Below are 22,264 nucleotides of genomic sequence, written 5' to 3'. Positions count from 1 at the left end.
ATCATTTCAAAACATTAAACAGAGTTTGTTGAGCCCTTTCCCGTGATACAAAAGCCCTGGATTCTCTCGTACTAGCTATTCCTACTCTTGCATTGTCCATATCAAACACCGCGTAAGTATTTTTTAAAGTGCTCAAACCAAGTATGACAGAAGGCTTTTCAGAGTTAATAATAGGGGCAATGCCAAAGACACAGTATGTAGCAGATGTAGTAGAATTTCCATCCTTTGGACGAATCAGATCAGAGAGGGGAAGATTGAGAACGATGTGCTGAGAATCTCGTACCGAGCCGGGAGACATTTTGAACTGAATGATAGTATCAAAATAATATCTCCTTCTGCATGACACTTTGTATTGCTTACTATCCTGGTTGTATGATACATCAGAGGCCCTGAATGCTGTCTCTACAATCTGTTCGGTCAAACTTTGCGGTAAATAAGTGTATGTAGTGCCAGTATCAAGAATAAAATCCGACTTTTCATTCTTCTTAAACTTGTAATCAAAAACTGGCTTTTGAATATAGCCTCGTTGGAGCCGTAATTTCTCTAGTAGATCAATACTAAACAAGTTCTTTGACTTGAACCTCTTTTGTATTCCTATACCCAGCCCTTGTACTTGCCAGAACTCATAGCCTTTGTCCTGATGTGTACCGCTCTTTGTAATTGACATGTAGTGCAAGTCACCTTTATGCATTCGATTATCAACACCACCAAAAATAATCTCACCCGATAATGTATTTTTGTTGTTGAGGTATATAGAGAACATACGTCTTTGAATGGTTCCTTGGTCATAAAGGCTTATAAGAAAAGGCGAGTAACCCTTATATGCTTTTGCCAGGGAAGGGAATCCTAGACCTAACGTGCCAATTGTGCCTTCAATATCATATACATTTGTCACATAGCCAAACTCTTGGAGCCTTGTAGTGGCCTGATTAATCGAAACTTTATCTTGAGCAAGGTATCCGTCGGCATGTCCTATCGCATACTGAATCTCAAAGGGCCTCTTTGTCTTTTTGAATGATGTAGATTTCTTTTCATTGAATTTTTTTGATTTGCAGACTTTGGAAGGACAGTCTTTTCCATTGACCCATAAATCAGCACTAGAAAAAAAAAAAAAAGATTAATATAAAGGTTTCCTCCTTTTTTTTTAGTTTACCTTCCAGTGTCCAAAAGTACAGGAATTATTTGAGGTGGCGTACCAATTTTAACGTCAATAGAGTAATAAGAATGTGAATCCGCTAGTGTGATAGGTGCTCTAAATTGATTGTATCTTTTTAGAGAAGATGATTTCTTTATAGGTACACGTAAAATGGGTATTTCTAAAGCAAAACAAGATTGAATAATGACTACACTAACAAGCAAAAAATAAAAATTCATTATTACAAATTGTACATAGAAAAAAAAAGATAATCGTTGTCAAAGGTCTATTTAAAGAGTTCGCTTTCTAAAAGAGAAAAGGAGGTTTCTTTGATTGACAGCACTCCTTTTCTTTAAGTTGGATCTATCGCTTAACCTATGAGACAAAGAAAACGCATTCGTTCGTATTCTTTACATAAACAGACATAAAAAAACTTTTCAATTTATGCATGGTGGTTAAAAAGAAAGGGTGCTTTGTTTGACACCTTAGATCAGTAAAAGCTAAAGACAATACCTGTCAAGAAATATATAATTAGTTAATTATTTGAAATGTTAAGCATAAGTATTGGCGATAACTGTTTACAACGATTTAATATCGGCAAAAAAGCACTTTCCAACAAAGCCATTTCGCAACTTCTCTACAAACTTTAATGATTTAGTTGTCACGATATCTATTGCCATTTCAAAAGCAAAACTAAAATCTGATATGACACTATTTTTTTTTTTTTCACTTTATTAAACAATGATTAGCCATGAACATCTATCTCATACCAAACAAAAAAAGATCGATTAAATAAAAAAAAAATTATGTGATTTGCATCAAAACAAAAATAAAAAGTTTAATTTATTACAATTTGACTTTACCAACGTCCACCTTTGCATAATCTTCAATCGTAAAAGGAACATAAACCTCTCCCTTCAACCAATAAACAGGCTCAGACTCAGGAATCTTTGAAAGGTCAATACCTTGATTACGGAACTCAACCTTTTGTTGTTTAAATGTGCCTGTAATCTCCATAGCAGGCACGAAACGAAGGAAAAGGGGAATGGCGTATTTAGGCAACTTCTTGCGAAGGTATTGGTAAAGATCACCGAAATCAATAGTTGTACCTTCTTTCAAAACAATAGCTGCCATACCAGCACGACCATCATGGTTAGGAACAAGTACACCGTATACATTGGCCTCATGGATTCCTGAATAGCTACCTAATGCTTGAGCTACTTCTGTAGTGGCTACATTTTCAGATTTCCAACGGAAAGTATCACCGATACGATCACCAAAGTAATAGTAACCGTCTCTATCTAGTCTCAATAAGTCGCCACTACGGAAATACCTAAATAATGTTTGTGTAAGTTATTACAATTTTCTAATTATCAATAAACTTACATATCGCCTTTTTCAAAAACATTGGTCAAAATCTTCTTGTCAGTAGCAGATTTGTTCTTGTAATAACCATCAAATTGGATAGGACCATCTGTGGATATGCGTACAATCAATTCGCCTTGTTCGTCATAGGGAGACTAAATGCATTTAAATCCGTTAGATTGCTATAGTAACCATAAAAATTACAAACCTTAATACAAAAACCATTTTTATCTCTTGCGGGCTCTTCGGTAATGGGATCAATCTTGATAAGTTGAGCTTCTTTTCTAAGTGTTCTGAAAAGTCTACCACGCAAACCAATAGCACCAGCACCCATTTCACCTGTATTCACATTGAACAAACCTGCAGGAGCTATATAGAAAAGCTTAGCTCTGCTCAAGTTGAACACTTTTTTTTTTTTTTTTTTTTTTTTTTACCTTCTGTAGCTGCATAAAATTCGCAAATCATTGGGATAGCAAATCGTTCTCTGAACTTTTCCCAAACATCAGGTCTCATACCATTACCATAGACCATTCTCACTTTATGATTTCGTTCTTCAGGATGAGGTGGCTGACTAAGTAAATATCTACAGAATTCACCAATATACTATATATTTTTGTTATACGTGTGTGACTCGTGTATATGCTTACCGTAAAACTGTCTACTTTGTAGTCAACGCAATCATTCCAAAAGCGTTTTGCAGAGAATTTTCGACCTAATACAATGGTACCTCCAGCAAACAAAGTAGAAGATGCTGATACAATCACTAGTATCAAAATCAGTACACTCTTTCTGTTAAGTTTTGCATAACTTACATCCTGAACTATGGTACAAGGGCAAGACACAATACACTCTGTCTCCCTTTTTGAAGTTGGCACAGCGAGAAAACATAACCATGCCGACTACATAAAAAAGAGCTAATTAAGTCTATATATACATAAGAACTACTTACAACAAACACGAGAATGTTGACTGATAGCAGCCTAAGAAGAGAAACATTAAAGATAAAGATTTTGAGAAAACTAACTTACTTTAGGCATACCAGTCGTACCACTAGTGTAGATCAAATAAGCAGGATCTGAGAACTTGATACCACGAAGAGGCCTTTCGCTTGTATCAGCATCTGAAAACTGTGACAACACACTAGGTGTAAGTACAGAACCAAATGAAAGAGGTCCAAATTCACTTTCTTCTGTAGCTTCACCATAAGCAATCAAATTGACATTCATTTCTTGGCATCCTTGCAAAACACTGGCTACTTGAGCCTCATAAACAGGATCAAAGATAAACATTTTTGTATCTGCTATCTTGATGCAATGAAGCAATGAGGCGTCAGCCAAATTGGTGTTGATCAACGAAGGAACAGCACCAATCTTACTGATAGCCAACAACGTAATAAAAAAAGTAGGATGGTTTTGATGCATCATGCAAACAATATCTGTAGACAAATCAATCTCGCTTGTACAGCACAATTCCTACTTACCATTCTTCTTTATATTATTGGCCATTAACCAATGCGCCTAAACAGATCATGATTACATAATGCTGTTTAATTTTTTTGTAGAATTTATTCTTACCAAACGGTTTGAAGCTATAAAAGGAATGATTAGTACAAATCTTTTAAAACCGTTTTTGCTATTTACACTTCTCAATCTGACGGAACGTATATTCTTTTCCTTCAAATATAATAAATATCCCATTAGGATTTTCCTTAGCCTTCTCTTTGAATCGGAAATAGTAGTGAAGTTTATCCTGGTGTGTCCATTTTTTTTGACTGGCAGAATAAGAATCGAGCAGATAAGGATTCCCATACTTACTAATAAAAACCAACAGCGCCAGCACTAATTTGATGAAAGTCTTTGCTTAGCAAGAACTTAGCATCAAGATACATGCTGGCTAATAAGCCACCTACACCAGCTGCAGCAAGAGGAAGGGCGTCTAATCAAATTAGTCTTTCTGAATTGAAATGAGAAGCCTGAGGCTTACCGGGGTTCATAATCAAAGGAGAAAAGAAGAAGTAAACAAAACATAATTCTCGAATTTATAGTCTTAATTTTTTTTTTTGCACTACGCTACTCATGCACAAGCTCAATAAAGGGTGGTGATGAATTTTAAAAGTCAACTTTACATTTTCTCTAATTTTGGTATATTCAGAATGACAAATGGCTTTATTCGTGAACTACTTTTTCCATTTTGGCTGCATTAGGCATTGTATGGGATTTACGATAGTTTTCGTTCATCCAAGTCGATAGCTTCTTTAGGAGCAATAAGTGTTTTTGATTAGCCATGGATACTGTGGGATATAAAGTATCTTTTGTTTTCTCAACCGCTTGTTTTGTGTCATTCAAAGAAAGCTTAGAAAGGTCACTTGTTATCAAGTCTCTAACAAGTATGTCTGGTTTCGATGTTTCTGTGCTTTCTAACTCTTCTTGCTTTGTTTGTGGTTTTTTGGGTTGACCATCAACACTTGAAAAACTGTTGATAAGAGTAGCCATTTGTTTCTTTTCATCATAATTGACAGTTTTAGTTGGCTTAAAGGAATCTGTCTTTTCTTCTTTTTCAGTTTCAGCATTGTGTGGTGCCTTGGTAAAGTTCATAGCTGTTCTAAGTTCGGGTTGGAAATAGTGGTTTGATACGTCGGGTACAGCAGCATAATGTTGGCGTTGGCCTGTTACTCCTACATTATAGCTTTGTTGAGGATATGGTGGCATTTGGTTTGAATGGAAAGCAAGATAGTTGGGATTAAATGCATCAATATTCTGACTAGGTACAACAGGTTGAGGCATAGGTTGGGATCGAACATAAAGTTCATTTTCTTCGCATGATGTAGGGTACATTCTATCTTGTGAAGGAACAACAGGATATTGCGTATAACTTTCTTGTGCGACAGGGGCAAAATTAGACAATGGAGCATATGCGTTTGCAACAGGAGCAGTGGTGGTAGCAATGCTATGGGAAAGACGAGTAAGCCAGTCATTCACATCAGACAGTTGTTGTTCATTATTGATATTCAAATTAAAGCTAGATTGTGTGATAGCACCTGCGTCCATCAATTGCTGAATCTGATTAAGACTGTTCTCAATATTTGCATCGTATTTTGCATCCATGTCCATAGGGAAAAATAAGTCATTGATAACATGATCAGGACTAAAACTGTTCTCCATGGGCTGTGTAACATAAGGTGTAGGCTGTGATGGAGAGACACCATTGAACATCCAATTGTCGTCAGAATAAGTGCTTGATGGAGGTGAGATAGGATGTTGGTCAGATAATACAGGTGAGACATCTCTACTTGGATGACTATTAGGTGGTGTCAAAGGATGGTGGTTATGATGCTGTGCTCTATGGTGGCATCGAAGCGAAGAAATATGTTGTTCGCTGTGAATCTTTTCATGCTTTTTCAAATCTTGAGGGCGCTTAAAAGATTTACTACAAAACTAGGTGTTGAGTTAGAAAATGATAGAGATAATCAAATAAACTTGCCTGACAACGGTGTGGTTTTAAAGGTACATGTACTCTTAAGTGGCTAGTGATATGGTCTCTTTTAATGACGCTCACATCGCATTTTTCCCAATGACAAGTGAGACAGAGATTTCCGGTTGATTTTCTGCCGACGTGGTCATTTGTTAAATGAACATAAAGGTGCTCTGGATCATCAAATGACGCTGAACAATTTGTCCAACGACAAAAGTAAATTTCGTTATCCATTTCAAGTGATGTTTGCATAATAAAAAGAAAAAGAAGGAGGGAGAGAAAGAAGAGAAAAGAAAAGAAGAAAAGAAAGATTTAATAAAAAAAAACGTATAATTAAAATTATCTTGGCAAAAAAAAAAAAAACGTTATTTCTGAATGCATCTTGTCTTCTCAAGACGCAGCCAATGATGAGATTCTGTTTTTGTTTAGTTGTTGCCAAGCGATTTCTCTAGTCGCCGCCTTAATTCTGTAGACGATCTTTTTCTGTACGAACAGAAAAACATTCTTTGCTTTGAATTATATAGCGTATACATAAAAATTGCATTTGAGATGAACACAGGGGCTAAAAAGCTACAGACACTAAAAACTCTGAAAGAGGAGATTGAAGCATGTCCAAGGCATAGCAAAGACAAGTTTCTGATCTATTGATTTATTTATAACAATTGTAGATCAAAGTTGGCATGAATATCTATATTTATTTTTTCTTTGCACGAGGCATACAAGCACAAATACAATGAATTGATATGCCAAGGATTAAATGGCTGATTAAGATTCAATAGATTATATGCTTAAAGGCTTAGGATGTTGAACAATAAGCTTATTTTTAGCAAAGCATGAGTGTTCCTTTTATGCCAAGCAGCAAGCTGAATTAGGAAGTTTAAATTAGGCACAATTCCTACATACTATGCACTGTATTATTTGGATTCTTCTCTATCCTACTTGCATTAGATCGTATGAAGCTTCTTTTGTACAGCAACATACGTTTATTTTCTTCTAAACCAGACGACAACATAATTGATCTTTCATATAATACACAACTTTTTTTTTAGTTTATTTTAATATAATTATAATTCATCAGTGACAGCACCTTCACTAGCACTCTTGACAGTCATGACATAACGAGCAAGAGTACCTCTGGTATATTTAGGAGGAAGAGGAACAAAGTTCTTCTTACGTTCAGCAAGTTCTTCGTCAGAAACATTCATGTTCATTTCACGAGATTCAGCGTCAATAGTGATTTCATCACCATCCTTGACTAAACCAATAGGACCACCAACATAAGCTTCAGGACAAACGTGACCAATGATGAAACCGTGAGATCCACCAGAGAAACGACCATCAGTCAAAAGTGCAACGTCTTGACCTAAACCAGCACCCATGATGGCTGAAGAAGGTTTCAACATTTCACGCATACCAGGACCACCCTTAGGACCTTCATTTCTGATGACAACAACTGTCTTTTCACCCTTCTTGAATTCATTATTTTCGAGAGCAGTAATGAACTTTTCTTCACCGTCAAAGACACGGGCCTTGCCAGTGAATTGCAGACCTTCTTTACCAGTAATTTTGGCAACAGAACCTTCAGGAGCCAAGTTACCGCGGAGAACTTGCAAGTGGCCAGAGGGTTTGATGGGGTTTGAGAGAGGACGAATGATATCTTGGCCATGAGGAAGACCAGGGAGAGAGTGCAAGTTCTCTTCAAGAGATTTACCAGTGACAGTCAAAACATTACCGTCAACAAGACCTTCTTGCATCAAGTACTTGAGAACAGCAGGAATACCACCGATAGTATGAATATCTTCCATGACATATTTACCACTGGGCTTCAAGTCAGCCAAGAAGGGTGTCTTATCACTGGCAACTTGGAAATCATCCAAAGTTAACTTGACACCAACACTCTTTGCAATAGCAATCAAGTGAAGAACAACGTTGGTACTACCACCAAGAGCCATAGTAAGAACCATGGCGTTTTCAAATGCAGCACGAGTCATGATATCGCGAGGCTTAATATCCTTTTCTAATAAGTTGCGAATGGCATGACCAGCATTATGACATTCAGCAATCTTTTCAGGGTAGGTAGCAGGAGTAGATGAGGAGTAAGGCAAAGTCATACCCATAGCTTCAGCAGCAGAGGCCATTGTGTTAGCAGTGTACACTTTAAAATAGATTAGTATGCGCCTTTTTTTTTGGGTTATTTCAGATCACTTACTACCACCACAAGCACCGGGACCAGGACAAGCATGACGAATGATATCGTAACGTTGATCTTCATTAATGGAGCCTGCAACATACTCACCATAAGCTTGGAAAGCAGAAACAATATCTAACTTGCCACCACCACAGCCTTGACCAGGCTGAATAGCACCACCATAGACCATCAATGAAGGACGGTTTACACGACCCATGGCCATTAAGACACCAGGCATGTTCTTGTCACAACCAGGAATAGAGATATTGGCGTCGTACCATTGGCCACCCATGACAGTTTCGATACTGTCAGCAATCAAATCTCTAGACTGAAGAGAGAAACTCATACCACGAGTACCCATGGAGATACCATCACTGACACCAATAGTGTTGAAGCGGTAACCAATAAGACCAGCTTCCTTAACACCCTTCTTGACTTCGCCAGCTAAATCCAAAAGGTGCATGTTACAAGGATTACCTTCGTACCAGCTAAAAGAAAAACATACTTGTTAAGACATGGTTTTGTACCTTTTTATAAACTTACACACTAGAAATACCGACTTGGGCCTTATTCATATCTTCGTCAGTTAAACCAGTAGCATACACTATGATTTACAGTGTCAACGATATTTACTTTTGCATGGAAATAAACTTACACATGGCTTGAGAGGCACCTTGACTCTTGGGTTGAGTAATAACAGAACTAAACTTGTTCAGTTTCTTGTTATCAGAAGCATAAGATCGGAGACCGATGGGTGCAACTTTGGCAGCATCGCGACTAGATATAAATGAGTCTCAGCATATCAAAAAAAATAAAACTTACAAAGTATGTGTAGTAAGAGGCTTTGCTCTTGTGAGAAGTCTTGAAGCCATGATTTAATGTAGAGAAGAGAAAGAAAAAGTGTAAAAAAGAGTGGGGAGTTTTTTGTATTAAAAAGACAAAAGAAAAAGAGAAATTGAAAAATGCAAAAAAACTCAATGTCAAATAGATTTGCTTGTGAGTCAATCCCAAGTGGTTTACCCATTCTGACATAGGAGATTCTAGGAAGATGATTGGATAGCGATAACAAGCCATGTATCGCACTTAAATCTCAGATCTAATTTCTGATGGCAGTAAGAGATAGCACGTATAATTGAGGCTGCAAACTTTGATATGCGAAACAGCATATGCATTAATGTAGTGCTGCTCGTTCTAACCATTGATAGACATAAAGAAGAGTGCGGTGCATAAAGATACATTTAATGACAGCAATGAATGAATTGAATCACTTGCATAAATTCTATACAACTATATTCCACATATACAATAATATATAGCTTAAACACGAGGTAACATATGACAATAAGGCCAATGTTGTGCTTGACCTTTCTTTGTACTACTATTAATTAAGCACAATAAAGCTGTGGTACCTTGGATTGGCTTACAGTAACAAATTTAGAGAAAACTTGGATTTTCTTGTTCTCTTTTTCTCTTTTCATGAAGCTCTTTATAATAATTGTAGCATCTCTGATTGCTATTGCCAACTCACAAGAAGAGGCTAAACTCATTCGTCTTCCCATCATTCAGAAGAGGACACAACATGAATTGTACAAAAGAGATGAATTTAATACAAACGTTTACAATGACAATGGTTCGATTTATTTAGTAAGAATTGAAGTTGGTACACCACCTCAAACATTTGAGCTTGCTCTTGATACTGGAAGGTAATTATGGTTTCAATTTAAAGCTCATATTCATGAAATGTTAGTGCTGATTTATGGGTACCTGGATCAAAATGCCCTTCTTCTTTCTGCCCTTTTGCCAAATTTGTTGAGTCCAATTCAAGTACATTCAAATCATTAGGTCAGAACTTTAACATTACTTATGGAGTTGGTTCTGCCAGCGGCCTTTATGCACAAGATATTATCACTATTGGTGGTGCTACTATACAAAATCAACAATTTGGCATTGTCAATACTACAAAGAACATATTAACACAATTACAAACACTTACGGGTGAGTCTTATACTCCTACTGCAGGCTCAACAGATAATTTGACCACCTACAGTCAAGAACATCGTATGAATGGTATTTTTGGACTCGCATATCCTCTTATTACAGCATCTACTCAAAAAGAATACATGCCTTTCTTTTTTAGCTTGAAAGAACAACAGAAGATTTCTCAGCATGTATTTTCCATCTTCCTCAACAGCTCCGATGCAACAGGTAATGCTGGTCAAGTTATATTTGGTGGTATTGATACAACAAAATACAAGGGCGCTTTAATTTATGTACCCGTCTCAAAAACAACAAAACAAGGCACACAAGCAGATTATGGATATTGGCAAACTTACGGCCAAGGTCTGGGCGTCTCAAGCTCAGGTGCCAAGAAATTAAGCCTCACGTTTGAATCTACCACCAATTTCGTATTTGACACAGGCACTACCTTAACTTACCTTCCTACACAAGTCATTGAGCCTTTATTTGAAGCAGCTTTTGGCAATCATAATCTAGCTTATGACGCAAACAATAATTACTTTCAAGTCAATTGCTCTCTTGCTCAAGAAAACATTACAGTTCAATTTATGTTATCAACAAGCAATCAAGTATCAGACAACCCTGTCGTCTTGAATGTACCTATTTCTGATCTTATTTTCCCACTTGACGCAAATTCAATGGCGACAGCTTCCATATGTATGGTTGGTATTGTACCTACAAGTAAATCCATCTTCCTCGGACAGTCTGTATTAAGAAGCTTTTTTCAAGTATATGACATTGATCAGAACCGGATTGGTGTTGCTAGTGCAGTAGGATCTGATTCCTCAGTAACAAGCAACTCCAGCAATATAACAACAGACACCAAGGTTATTTCTAGTAGTACGCACGTATCTTGCACACATGCATTCTTCATTTTTAGTATTTTACTTATTATTCTTACTCTATAACTCTCTCTTCTCCTTTCTTCTGTCTTTTAATATGTTTATGCACACATTCAACATGACTAGAATACGGCAATATTACTGGCTATTAATGCTAGCCTACACGAATGGTTTTAAACTGTAAAATAAAAAAACCACTTGCTATAATAAAACTAGTTATTTTATCTAATTACACGAATTACAACTGCCACATTCTTTGAAGAAGAGTGTCTATCAATTTACATAAAAAAAAAGAGATATTTATGCGCCATAAAATGACATAGTGTCGAGCTGCCTTGTGACTTGAGTATAAAAAAAGAGAGCAGATAGCGCTATTTCATTTCATTTCTTTCTTTATTTGCAGTAATTGACAAAAAAAAACATGAACGAAGATTATATAAAGTGGGATGTGCACGCAACAACTGACGTCTCAACACCTCATCTTGACTTTGACGACCCACTGTCTCGATATAGTGAAGAGGTATTCTTTCTTTAATCTATATTTTATTTTATTTTATTAATTTATTTGATATTAGAATGGCTTTTACCCTTATGATACTACTACTACTACTACTACTACTACTACTACTACTAATACTACTACTACTACTGCTACTGCGCCTATAGCGACTGAGAGTACAGCGAATTCTCTTCCTCCCATTATCCCTTCCTCTTCGCCTATTCTTGACTCGTCTGACTCATTTATAGTCACCAATAATACACCTTCTCCACAACCAAAGGCACCTTTTGTAGCTCCTAAGTCAAAGCCAGTTACTATGGAGACTGTGGAAGTACTTCCAATGACCATTGCTATCAGTGATCCTCAGAAGCATCATGATCCTCAAGGAGCTTTTATTATGTATCTTTTGACTACCAAGGTATGTATAGGCATTTGCCTACCAATACTAACTTGTTGTAGACAGAAGTAGAAACATTTAACTCAACCAATCCAAGACCAGTCAGACGCCGATACCAAGACTTTCTTTGGTTACATAGAGCGCTAAGTCTAGAACATCCTGCTTGTATTATTCCTCCTTTACCAGAAAAGCATCGCTTAGGTACATAAAGATACATGCACTTATGTTTGGTCATACTTATACAAATTAGAATACATCAAAGGCGATAGATTTAGTTCGGAATTTATCTCGAGACGATTGTTGAGGTTGGATTACATGTAGAGTATTAATAAGCAATACTTATCTTTTTTATCAGTTTGCAGTGGTTCCTAGACAGAATAGCAAGACACCCTTTGTTACAGAAGTCACAATCTACTCGTATCTTTTTAGAATCCAATGATTTTGTAAGCAACTATAGCAAAGAGAGAGAAAGAGACTGATTCGTATACACTAGAGAACCGATAAACGAGCTCAAATGGCACATATCCCAACTTCATCTTCTTTACTTGACTCTATCAGTGATACACTAGTCAATGCATTCGCAAAACTAAAGAAGCCAGATGAGCGATTTGAATCTATGAAAGAAAATATCAATCGATTGGAAGAAGATCTGAATACAGTAGAAAGACTTTATATGCGGATCAATAAAAGACAACAAGGTATAAGAAACACAAAATTGTATATAGTTTTCTAACAAATCAAATTTAGATCTACAGAATGATTATATTAGTTTTGCAAACAGCGTTCAAGGCCTCTCTGCCCTAGAGACAAATATCACATATTCACTTTCTCAATTTGCCGAAGCTTCAAGAGCATATTCTAAAGCCATGAAAGAAATGACAGAAAAAGAAGAACTTCAATTCTTGAACGAAATTCATGAATTACTGGCTTATTGCTATGCAGCCAAGGTATGCTGAATGCATAGTACACATTTTGCTAACATCCAGTAGGATGTTTTGAAAGCAAGAGATCAGAAACAATTGGATTTTGAAGAACTGTCTGTGTATTTACAACAAACAGAATTACTTCGTGAAAGAACACAGTTTCCTGGTCGCAAATTCAATGATCGTGGTGTAGGTGTAGGCGGCATGTATATTACAGACTATGTGACCGACAAGCTGAATGAAGTACGTGGTGTTAATATGGAGAAAGCAAAGCGCGATAAACTGAAGCGACTTGAGATACGAATCAAAGAGGTACAAAAAAATTACGTATGAGATTTATCTAAACAATGATATATAGTTACAGGAGGAAGTAGCTAGAGCAAATGATGAGTCCAGTGCTTTCTCGAATCAAGTCATGAAGGAATATGATATCTTTCAAAAGACAAGAATGGTGGAATTAAAACAAGGTTTGTTGGCGTACACAGATTGCCATGTTGAGTTCTATAAGAAAGGTACTGCGATATGGGAAAAGATTTTACCTGTCTTGGAGCGCATTGATGGCGCGAAAGGCGATGGTGAATTACCCTTCAATTTAATATGATACCTTCCCTCTGTAAATATTCTAAACGAATAAAGATTACCACTTTCCTTATTTGATAGAAATTGTCACGATAAAAGCAAGACTAGTTTCAATGATTGTAAACATACACAGTGACCAAAAATTATCTTACATAAAATAATAATTTCTACCCCACAGATATAGTTTTATAGAGGAACATATAAATTTTATACAATATTATTAGATATTTACTTCGTTCAATATAATATTTTCTGATATCATAAGCTGGTTGTAATTTTAGAAAATTTTTGGCCACTGTATATAATCCGTATCTGCTAGCATATTCAGAACAAGCATGGATATTCAATACAACGATGGACCACAAGCTGTTAGATATCTCGTAAAATACTTAGCAGAAGATGATTAAAAGGCAAAGGCTGTTCTCAAAAATACATAATTGCAAAACCAAGGCTATTACAAAAGAACATCGTATGTGTCAAAAAGAGAGCATTATGCTATGAGAATTGTTGGTGCTGTTGGGATGGCGTAAACATAGCAATTTTAGAAGTGTATTGTTTCTCAATACGAATTTACTTGGTCAAGATACAGAAAAATTAAGAAATGATATCAAAGAGCTAGACTCTGATTTAAAAGAGATTTATTCAAAAACTTATGTTAGTAATGTATCAAACAAAAAGAATATAAAACGTACTAGTAGACTAATTCTTGACATCTTTAGGAATCTATGAGAAACGCGACGATGCTTCTCAATTAACCATACCAGAATTCTTTAGATCTTACGAAAGAAACTATGCAGAAAAAAGTGCTCTTATGACCAAGTTTGCTCATCAAATTTTTTATCTAATACCTTTGCCTGACTATGTTCATTGCGGTAAAAAGTTATATCAGTTGATAGATGGTAAACCACTTTCTTTAGAGAACGTTCAACTAAATAGAATGAATGGAAAAAAACTTTTACTATCAGCAGATTGTTATAAAAAAAGCAATCTTCTCGATTACTTTTAAAAAAGAGCTATCTATTTATGGACCTTGGAAAGGCAAATGAATGCAATTAAAATGTATCTTTAAATAACATCCACTTGTAGATTATTATGAACACTTGATCAATCTACCTGTAAATTAAGGAGGAATTAAATTTTACAGAAGAGTGAATATACAATTTTTAGGTGATGTAGTTAATGTAGAAAGAGGTTTAGAAGCCTGCTAAAATGAATTGATAACCACGTTACGAAATGCCAATAGTACCCAGAAGATTGTTTACAACTAAATCATTTACAAATTGGAAACAAACTCATTTGCTTTTGTGTCTGGTGCAGCAGGAACAGAGAAATCTTACGTGTCGCGAATACTTGAAAGACATTACGAATTGAAAGGATTTAAAGTATATGTTTTATAGCCACGAAGACATGGCTCTTTCGCTTAATTAGCAGAGTGATAACCGTAGGACCTCCCCACAAGGCGGTTCAACGTTGGACTCTAGCCATAATCCAAGCAATCAACTATTCTCTTATCAATCTTTTAAAGACGCACTTAAAGCTCAAAAACGACACATCTTTAAAGTGTCACCAAATGTTGAGAATGGTAGTTTTAAACCTCTCAACGCCTATTCAACCTTTGTGGAAGCTAAAGAACGAAACTCAATTGTAATCGACTGCGCCCAATTTTTGGGCATGGAATTTAAAGACAAGTCTTTACTCAAAATATTGCGCGGACAATTTCCTAAATGCCTTGGCCTCAAATCTAGAGTAATTGGCAAGAACAAAAGAAAGGCTATAGAGCTTGGTTTCTCGACTGAAAACGCATGTAGAGACGCTCTCCTTAAAGAATTTGTAGTGAATGGAAAGAAAATTGAACTGAACAAGACCCTTGACCATTCTGCAATGGTAATCAACATTGGTATATCTGAAATTCCCCTCATGGAAGAAGAAGTATTGAAGACAGCATTGATCAATACCTTTGAACGCTTTGGCGACATTTTGAATATTGGAATCTCCAAGTGCGCTGACTCCGATTGGTTCACCGGTCGCGGTTTTACTACACTCAATAGGGATAAATTAAAAGAAGCAACGTATGCAGCTGAGCTCACTCCCCAAGTGGAACTTGTAGGTTCCCCAGGAGTATTACTGAACATCGTTTGGTCTCAAATGAAGCATATTTGCGCTGACTGTCATACGGACGAACACATCAAACTTGACTGCCCCAAAGAGTCAGAAAGCTATGTTTCCGCTGCAAGATCCCTAACCACTTGCAAGCGAAACGCTCTACGGCACCTTGGAATCGTGAACCCAAAGCAAACAAACAAGCAGGAATGTCCAAAATTGGAAAGTCTGTACCTGAAGAGGAGTCAAGTATGACATCTGACTTTATAACCACCAACGCTGCAGGAACTAGACGGGAAATCAACTTGCTCGATTTACTCAAGAATGATACAAAGCCACAGGCAGTAGAAAGTGAAACGACTATTATGGAAGAAGTAGTAGACTTGGAGAACAGAAATGTAATGATGAGTAGATGTACTAGCGAACCAAGCCAGCCTATGAAGGAAGCCGTTCCCACCAGGTCAGTCTCTACACCAAGAAGTTCCAGAAGTCAACAAACCAAAAAGCTAGACGATATCATCACTCTCAGACACTCAGTCAGTTTGACTAGTAAAGAGAAAAGCAAACTAAACAGGTCAATTACAAAGCGTAATTTGGAAGACGCTCTCTCTCCTGAAACAAGAGAATCTTTGACTCCAAATACTAAAAGACTCAACAAAAACATAGAAAGTGAAACTGTCACTCAAACGTCTTCTCCTTCTCCTGAAAATGGTGGGGAGAAAATGAATGAGCTGGACTAATAATTGGTTCTTAAAAAAAAAAAAAAAAAGAAGTAAAAAAAAAAAGAAGTAAAAAAAAAGAGTTAAAAAAAAGAGTTAAAAAAAATATATTTATACAAAAAAAAAATGAATACATACAAACACTTACACATTAAAATAGATTCTGCCAACTGCAGAAACTTACATATGAACACTAATCAACAAACCACAGACGATTTTATTGCTTTACTGAAGAGCAAGAAATTGAATGTGCTTCTATGTCAAGAAACCAATATACCAACTCTCACCTTTGAAGAAACCATAAACAATATGAAATTCAAGTTCAACTATCATCAAGCAATTTGGACAAAACATTGCTCAATAATCAACTTCAACAATGCTCTAAATCTAGAGGAAATCAAAGTATCTAAAGATGGAAGAACGATACTAGCTAAGCTAACAACGGTTGACAACTCTACTCCGCCTGTATACATCATGAACCTATATGCACAATCAGGCCTAAAAACTGAACAGATGACTGAGAGAAACAATTTTTTTTAAAACAATAGTCAATCTACTACTCAAGACGCCCGAGATGATTCCCGACCTAATCATGGCTGGTGATTTTAATTTTAGTTTTGATAGCGCAAGCAAACACTCTACAAGAACAAAAGCTAAACCTCAACAACTGATCGAATTCATCAAGGGTCATATGAAAGACTGCATAAATCAACAAGGCGAGCGATACGACTATACTTGCATCCAAAAGCGAAGCGACAAGGCATCTTTATCAACCATTGACTACATATTTGCAGGACTCAACACTTTCAAGCAAATGTCCGATGGCGAAGTAGAATTCCTGAGTGACAAACACACAGACCATGCACTACTAAAGAAAACTCTGACTATTGAGCTACAGAACAATGGGAAAGGCATATAGAGAGGCAATCCCTATCTTGCCAAAAATGAAAGATATACTAACAAACTGAAAAGTGAACTTGACAAATATATACAACATAAGTTAGACCCGGCAATGTCAGCACAAGACAAGTGGGATTCAATTAAAAATATGGTTAAGGAAGTAACAGTCAACTTCTGCCGTCACCATAACCAGTGGAGAGAAAAGAGGTTGAAAGAACTGAATGGAGAACGAAACAAGTTGCTACGACTCTATGGTCAAGACCCTGTATGTTTGAATGCACTACTACCTCCAGTCCAGAGTCAAATCACCAAACTACAGGAAGAGAAAAGCAATACAGATAGACTCAGAGCCGGTCAGAGATGGATGAAAAACAACGAAAAGTCTCCATCCTACATCAAAAGCACTATCAAGCGGCGACAAGAGAAAAAGACAATGGGCATTTTGAAACATCCAGCCACTGGTAATGAATGTACAGACACTAACTCCAAGCTAGAAGCTGTCCAATCGTTCTACTCCAAGTTGTATACAGAAGAGAGAATTGACATAAACAGTTTAGAATCTATGACGAACCAAATTAACAAAGTCGTGTCTAAAGAAGAGAGCGACAGATTGATTGAAGAGATTTACTATGAAGACATCATACTAGGTATACAAAGAAGTTCACGTAAAAGTAGCCCAGGGCTAGATGGCATCCCATATGAGATACTCAATATCATCGTTAACCAACCAAGCTGTCGAGATATCATAACACAAGTCTACAATGATGCTATCAAGCTAGGAAAATTTCCAAGATCATGGCAGCAAGCGTGTGCTGTATTGCTACCAAAAAAAGGGGACTTATCAGACTTAGGAAACTGGAGACCAATCACGCTGATAAATACAGACTGTAAAGTTTTCACTAGGCTAATGAATGCAAGAATAATGGAAATCGCCAATCGGCTTATCACCAAATTCCAAACTGGATTTATGCCAGGACGTTTTATTGGAGACCAAGGTTTAGCTCTTAGAATGATGATCGACAATGCCAAAATGACCAGAGCAGGAAACAACCAAGAATTTGAAGAATACGTTGGAGTGATGCTTGATAATAACAAAGCTTATGACAGAGTTCATCCATACTATCTTACACAAGTACTATTGAAGTTTGGCTTTCCTAACGAATTTGTTAGATGCATACAGAACCTTTTCTTTGACAATGAAATCTTCATCAACATGAATGGGTTTCTATCAAATCCAGTGAAACAGCGAAGAGGACTAAGACAAGGAGACTCTATATCACCAATACTTTTCAACTTTGCCATTGAGCCATTCCTGCTAACAATTATTAACAATGACAGTATCTCAGGATATCCAATTCAAGCTACCAAACCAGCAGATCAAAGAACAGTTCAACTCACTCCTCCACCACCTGTCAAGGTCTTAGCCTATGCAGATGATATTATCATATTTGTCAAATCTAGATCGGAGTATATGCAAACGGAAGAATGTCTCAAGACATATAGTCAAGCGTCAAACTCCAAGATTAACTACGAAAAGTCCCAAGCCTTTCCACTACATGGAGATAAAATGAATGGATATTTTGGGGTAAGATTGAAAACGTACATCCAACAACGTATGAAATGGTACGACTACAACAGTGCTGATTATATCAAATACCCTGGATACCCAATTTACGTAACAAAACAACAGAGAAATGTGTTTGTGGCCGAAATGACTGGAAGAATTAGAGCTCAAGTGGCCTTTTTCAAAACAAGAAATATCTCTATGTACGGTAGGGCAAATATAGCCAACACAATAATACTCTCCAAACTATGGCATGTGCTCAGATTGACACTACTACCCAAAGCTGTACTTTCGACCTTGAACTCAATCATTTACCAATATACAGTCGATGAGAAGAAACTGCAAATCAAGAAGGATGTCTTTTACCTGCCTAAGGCTGAAGGAGGTCTGGGACAGTTAAACTCGTTTGCCCAACAAGGATCTCTACAGATGAGATATATTGAAGCTCTGCTCAACTATGAGCAATTCAAACGAATCCCAAAGTACCTGTATAATATGATGGTATACATTCTTCAAGTTGAAACAAATAACCCAAGCCTTGAATCCATTGTGCTCTTCCCCGACTCTAGATACAAAACATCTGTGAACAAGGAGGGTGCACTTAGACCGATCTTTGAAACAATGGATGTTTTGACAAAATTCTGTAGACCAAAAGACGAAGCCCAAATATCATTATCAGCTATCGATTGTATGACCCTACCACTTTCAGCTGTTTTCAAAGACTGGGAAGACAACGCTGAGCTGAAATTCATTGGCAGTCCAACCGCAAAGAAAAGCCTAGTTCAACATTTTTTTTAACCTTGACTTAACAACCAACCGTATTGCCTTCAAAAGCAAACTCCATTGTAATAGACCAGTAATACTAGCAAAATTGAAGAGATACACTTCCTGCAATACATTACAGTTCAAGCAATTCTTTCTGCGACATATCGAACAAAATACCATAGGAAAGACTCAGCACTGCGTGGGCTTTAAGAAGTATCTGAAGGAGCTACAATATGAAAACAGTGAAATTTTGTCCCTGAACAACCAAGGCGTCAGAAGAATAATGCTGGAAAACATTCCATTGCAAATGCCAAGCGACTTCAATGCCAACATCAAGTCCCGTCAATGGAAACAATTCTATAAGGCACCAATGCATCAATCCGTGAGGAACATCTGGTTCAAAATGATACACAGCAGAATCCCAAGCAGAGAATTCCTATTCCAAAGAAAAATAAAAGACATCGAAAATGATCGATGTGTCAGTTGCAATGAAATAGAAGATGCCAAACACCTACTGATCTCTTGTGGTAATAAGGCAATGATTTGGCAAGATATATTCAACAAGTTCCTTGGCTACCCAATCGAAATTGATTCAGATAAAATATTCCAAGATCTTAAAAATCTCACACTATCAAGATACCTCATTTACAACTTAGATGTCAAGATCAATATATTTGACTTCTTTGCGACAATTATCAGATCAATCTGGGGCGGTCATTTCCAACAACATTTCCATGGAGTGTCCTTTGACCCTGAAAGAATTTCCAAAAGAATCACCAAAGAAATACTCAAGATATCAAAAATGAAGAACAAAACTGCTTAATAGACAATACAAAAGATAATTATATGGCAAGTCACTTCACTCTGTGTACACTTGACCATCCTTCAATGTTTTTATTTTTATTAATAAAATTTCATTCAATACAAAAAAAAATGTTTCATAGCCATGTTTCGATCTCATATAGCTTTCTCTCTCTTTCTCTCCTACTCTTGTTCTAATAGTTTCTAAAAGTAGCTCCTACTGCTGTGGTTGTACACAACATCTCTAGCAAGACTCTATACCGCTTTTTTGGAATGACAAACAGGTGTGCAGTTCCTATGATTTTTTTTTTTATTTTTCTTTACTTTTATTATTCTTTCTTAATTTGATCTAATTCTTTTAAAATTAAAGACACTAAAGCGTAAACGATGGAAGAAGTCCTTCATTGAATGCAGAAATCTTCCATCAAATATGAAGGATTTTTTTCATCGATGGAAGAAAAACGCTGTGGTGAGAGTGTATTTTTCTTTTAGCCTAAAAACAATTGTTTTCCAGGTGTTTTTCTGTTGACACAGATAGTACACTCGTGCATTGATCTTAATTTTGCCGAATTCATGCTCAAAGTTTGTTGATTTATTAATTTTATAGAAAAAGTCCTTTTGAACACATGGTTTAATGTGGCCTTTGACTGCTCGGACTCAATTGATTCATCAGGATGGCTATACTAGGCTAAAAACATCTTAAAAGAACAAGGGCAAAAAAGGAATAGAGAGAAGATTATTGATATGATCGTGTGTCTGAGCGTGGTTCTGTAACCAGAGAAGAAATGGAAACATTTAGTTAGATATTGAAAGGAGTATATTGTTTGTAATGACATGTTACGTAGAGATGATTTGGGATAGAAGCGAATGCATAGAGGTCCATTTGGTGCACCAATAAAGTACAAAGCGGGTATCCTTGAATGCATTTGTGGAGAAATAGTTTACAAATTTCAGAAAGACAAAGAGTTTGGTCAAAGGTGCTTTTGCATTCTCTAAAGCCACTTTGAGCAGTTCCTAAAGACGATAATTGGCTTTAGAAAAGTTTTTTGATGCATGCTTTAAGATTTTTTTTTGGAAATAGTAGTCAGACTAGTTGGGTTTCCTTTCTCATGAATTGAGACCATTTGAGCGACTCGTCAACAGTGAAGCGTGTATGGCTAACACCAGCATAAATAAAAAATATGGAAAGTTACGGGACTACTAAAGTTTGTGACATCTATACAAAAAGTAAAGCTAAAACCATAAAAAGATCACGGCAACAGCCATAGATGTCAGGAACTTCCATGAATATAATGGATTTACAAGGAAACATAGGTGTGTTTAAACTTCGATGGTATTTATACCAACTTACAAATATGCCACTTGTGTACTCAAAAAAATATTCCTTAAAAAAAATAAAAACTACTTTTCAAAATAAAACAAAAATATTTATCTAAAACAAAAAAAAAAAATGAAAAATAGGCTTTTTTTTTATTAATTTTAAGCAAAAAAATCAAAAATTTTCTACTTTTTATGTTTTTTTTTCATTACAAAAAAATAAACGAGTCTACCAGGCAGTAATATCCTTTTTGAACTAAAACAACAGAATCATCATCCGGTAGACTCGTTTATTTATCTAAAACAAAAAAAAATGAAAATTAGGCTTTTTTATTAATTTTAAGCAGAAAAACTACAAATTTTCTACTTTTTTTATTTCTTGTCATTGCAGAAAATGTTTTTGATTTATTTTAGAGTAATGGTTTTAGTTTTAAATAATTATTTTTTAGAAAATATTTTTTTGAGTACACAAATGGCATATTTGTAATTTCGGCATAACTGTTAATATTTTTATTAATTTTGAAAAGGCACTGATCACGAAGGCCTGAGATCTAAGAGCCTTTGCATAATTTCTCCATCGATCTAGCTATCTTTCTCGTAGAGTTAGCACTACAGCATAAGTGGTGGAGGAAAATGCAACCGCTGACGCTGTGGTGTATGATTGCCATGGCTACTACGGGTAC

The 22,264-nt window shown here is 36.2% G+C and overlaps 7 protein-coding genes across 7 annotated transcripts; 3 read left to right on the top strand and 4 right to left on the bottom strand.

Annotated features, from left to right (window-relative positions):
* Position 1: 1 nt before the first annotated feature.
* B0P05DRAFT_571041 (aspartic peptidase domain-containing protein) lies at positions 2 to 1,374 on the bottom strand (the record flags this gene model as incomplete). Its single annotated transcript, XM_051581354.1, has 2 exons — positions 2 to 1,097; positions 1,154 to 1,374. 2 exons carry the CDS (start codon positions 1,372 to 1,374, stop codon positions 2 to 4), a joined length of 1,317 nt encoding a protein of 438 aa, XP_051435746.1.
* Positions 1,375 to 1,939: 565 nt separating this feature from the next.
* Positions 1,940 to 4,588, bottom strand: B0P05DRAFT_538856 (uncharacterized protein). The gene is made up of 12 exons (XM_051577888.1): positions 4,315 to 4,588; positions 4,141 to 4,271; positions 4,075 to 4,088; positions 3,981 to 4,017; positions 3,529 to 3,935; positions 3,450 to 3,480; positions 3,313 to 3,399; positions 3,148 to 3,263; positions 2,935 to 3,103; positions 2,709 to 2,869; positions 2,522 to 2,655; positions 1,940 to 2,468 (listed from the first exon to the last, which is right to left on the bottom strand). The coding sequence occupies exons 1-12, from the start codon at positions 4,386 to 4,388 to the stop codon at positions 1,982 to 1,984; spliced, it is 1,848 nt and encodes a 615-aa protein (XP_051435745.1). The 5' UTR covers positions 4,389 to 4,588; the 3' UTR covers positions 1,940 to 1,981.
* A 48-nt stretch (positions 4,589 to 4,636) lies between these two features.
* B0P05DRAFT_538853 (uncharacterized protein) lies at positions 4,637 to 6,297 on the bottom strand. The gene is made up of 2 exons (XM_051577887.1): positions 5,981 to 6,297; positions 4,637 to 5,934 (listed from the first exon to the last, which is right to left on the bottom strand). Exons 1-2 carry the CDS (start codon positions 6,221 to 6,223, stop codon positions 4,666 to 4,668), a joined length of 1,512 nt encoding a protein of 503 aa, XP_051435744.1. The 5' UTR covers positions 6,224 to 6,297; the 3' UTR covers positions 4,637 to 4,665.
* Positions 6,298 to 6,985: 688 nt separating this feature from the next.
* Positions 6,986 to 9,117, bottom strand: B0P05DRAFT_538852 (dihydroxy-acid dehydratase). Its single transcript, XM_051577886.1, has 5 exons — positions 8,982 to 9,117; positions 8,815 to 8,936; positions 8,703 to 8,763; positions 8,181 to 8,647; positions 6,986 to 8,126 (listed from the first exon to the last, which is right to left on the bottom strand). Exons 1-5 carry the CDS (start codon positions 9,029 to 9,031, stop codon positions 7,036 to 7,038), a joined length of 1,791 nt encoding a protein of 596 aa, XP_051435743.1. The 5' UTR covers positions 9,032 to 9,117; the 3' UTR covers positions 6,986 to 7,035.
* A 505-nt stretch (positions 9,118 to 9,622) lies between these two features.
* Positions 9,623 to 11,289, top strand: B0P05DRAFT_538848 (aspartic peptidase domain-containing protein). Its single transcript, XM_051577885.1, has 2 exons — positions 9,623 to 9,862; positions 9,907 to 11,289. The coding sequence occupies exons 1-2, from the start codon at positions 9,636 to 9,638 to the stop codon at positions 11,081 to 11,083; spliced, it is 1,404 nt and encodes a 467-aa protein (XP_051435742.1). The 5' UTR covers positions 9,623 to 9,635; the 3' UTR covers positions 11,084 to 11,289.
* A 129-nt stretch (positions 11,290 to 11,418) lies between these two features.
* Positions 11,419 to 13,589, top strand: B0P05DRAFT_508866 (uncharacterized protein). The gene is made up of 9 exons (XM_051575577.1): positions 11,419 to 11,537; positions 11,593 to 11,934; positions 11,976 to 12,114; positions 12,164 to 12,218; positions 12,269 to 12,356; positions 12,407 to 12,611; positions 12,661 to 12,860; positions 12,903 to 13,148; positions 13,195 to 13,589. Exons 1-9 carry the CDS (start codon positions 11,439 to 11,441, stop codon positions 13,435 to 13,437), a joined length of 1,617 nt encoding a protein of 538 aa, XP_051435741.1. The 5' UTR covers positions 11,419 to 11,438; the 3' UTR covers positions 13,438 to 13,589.
* A 1,921-nt stretch (positions 13,590 to 15,510) lies between these two features.
* On the top strand, positions 15,511 to 16,316 carry B0P05DRAFT_67682 (uncharacterized protein). Its single transcript, XM_051583829.1, has one exon. It carries the CDS (start codon positions 15,725 to 15,727, stop codon positions 16,253 to 16,255), a length of 531 nt encoding a protein of 176 aa, XP_051435740.1. The 5' UTR covers positions 15,511 to 15,724; the 3' UTR covers positions 16,256 to 16,316.
* The last annotated feature ends 5,948 nt before the right edge of the window (positions 16,317 to 22,264 follow it).

This window comes from Gilbertella persicaria (assembly GCF_025201335.1).
Source record: "Gilbertella persicaria strain CBS 190.32 chromosome Unknown B0P05scaffold_16, whole genome shotgun sequence".
Classification (NCBI taxonomy): Eukaryota; Fungi; Mucoromycota; class Mucoromycetes; order Mucorales; family Choanephoraceae; genus Gilbertella; species Gilbertella persicaria.
Note: the sequence above shows the minus strand (reverse complement) of the source record. Positions and strands in the feature narration are given on the sequence as shown.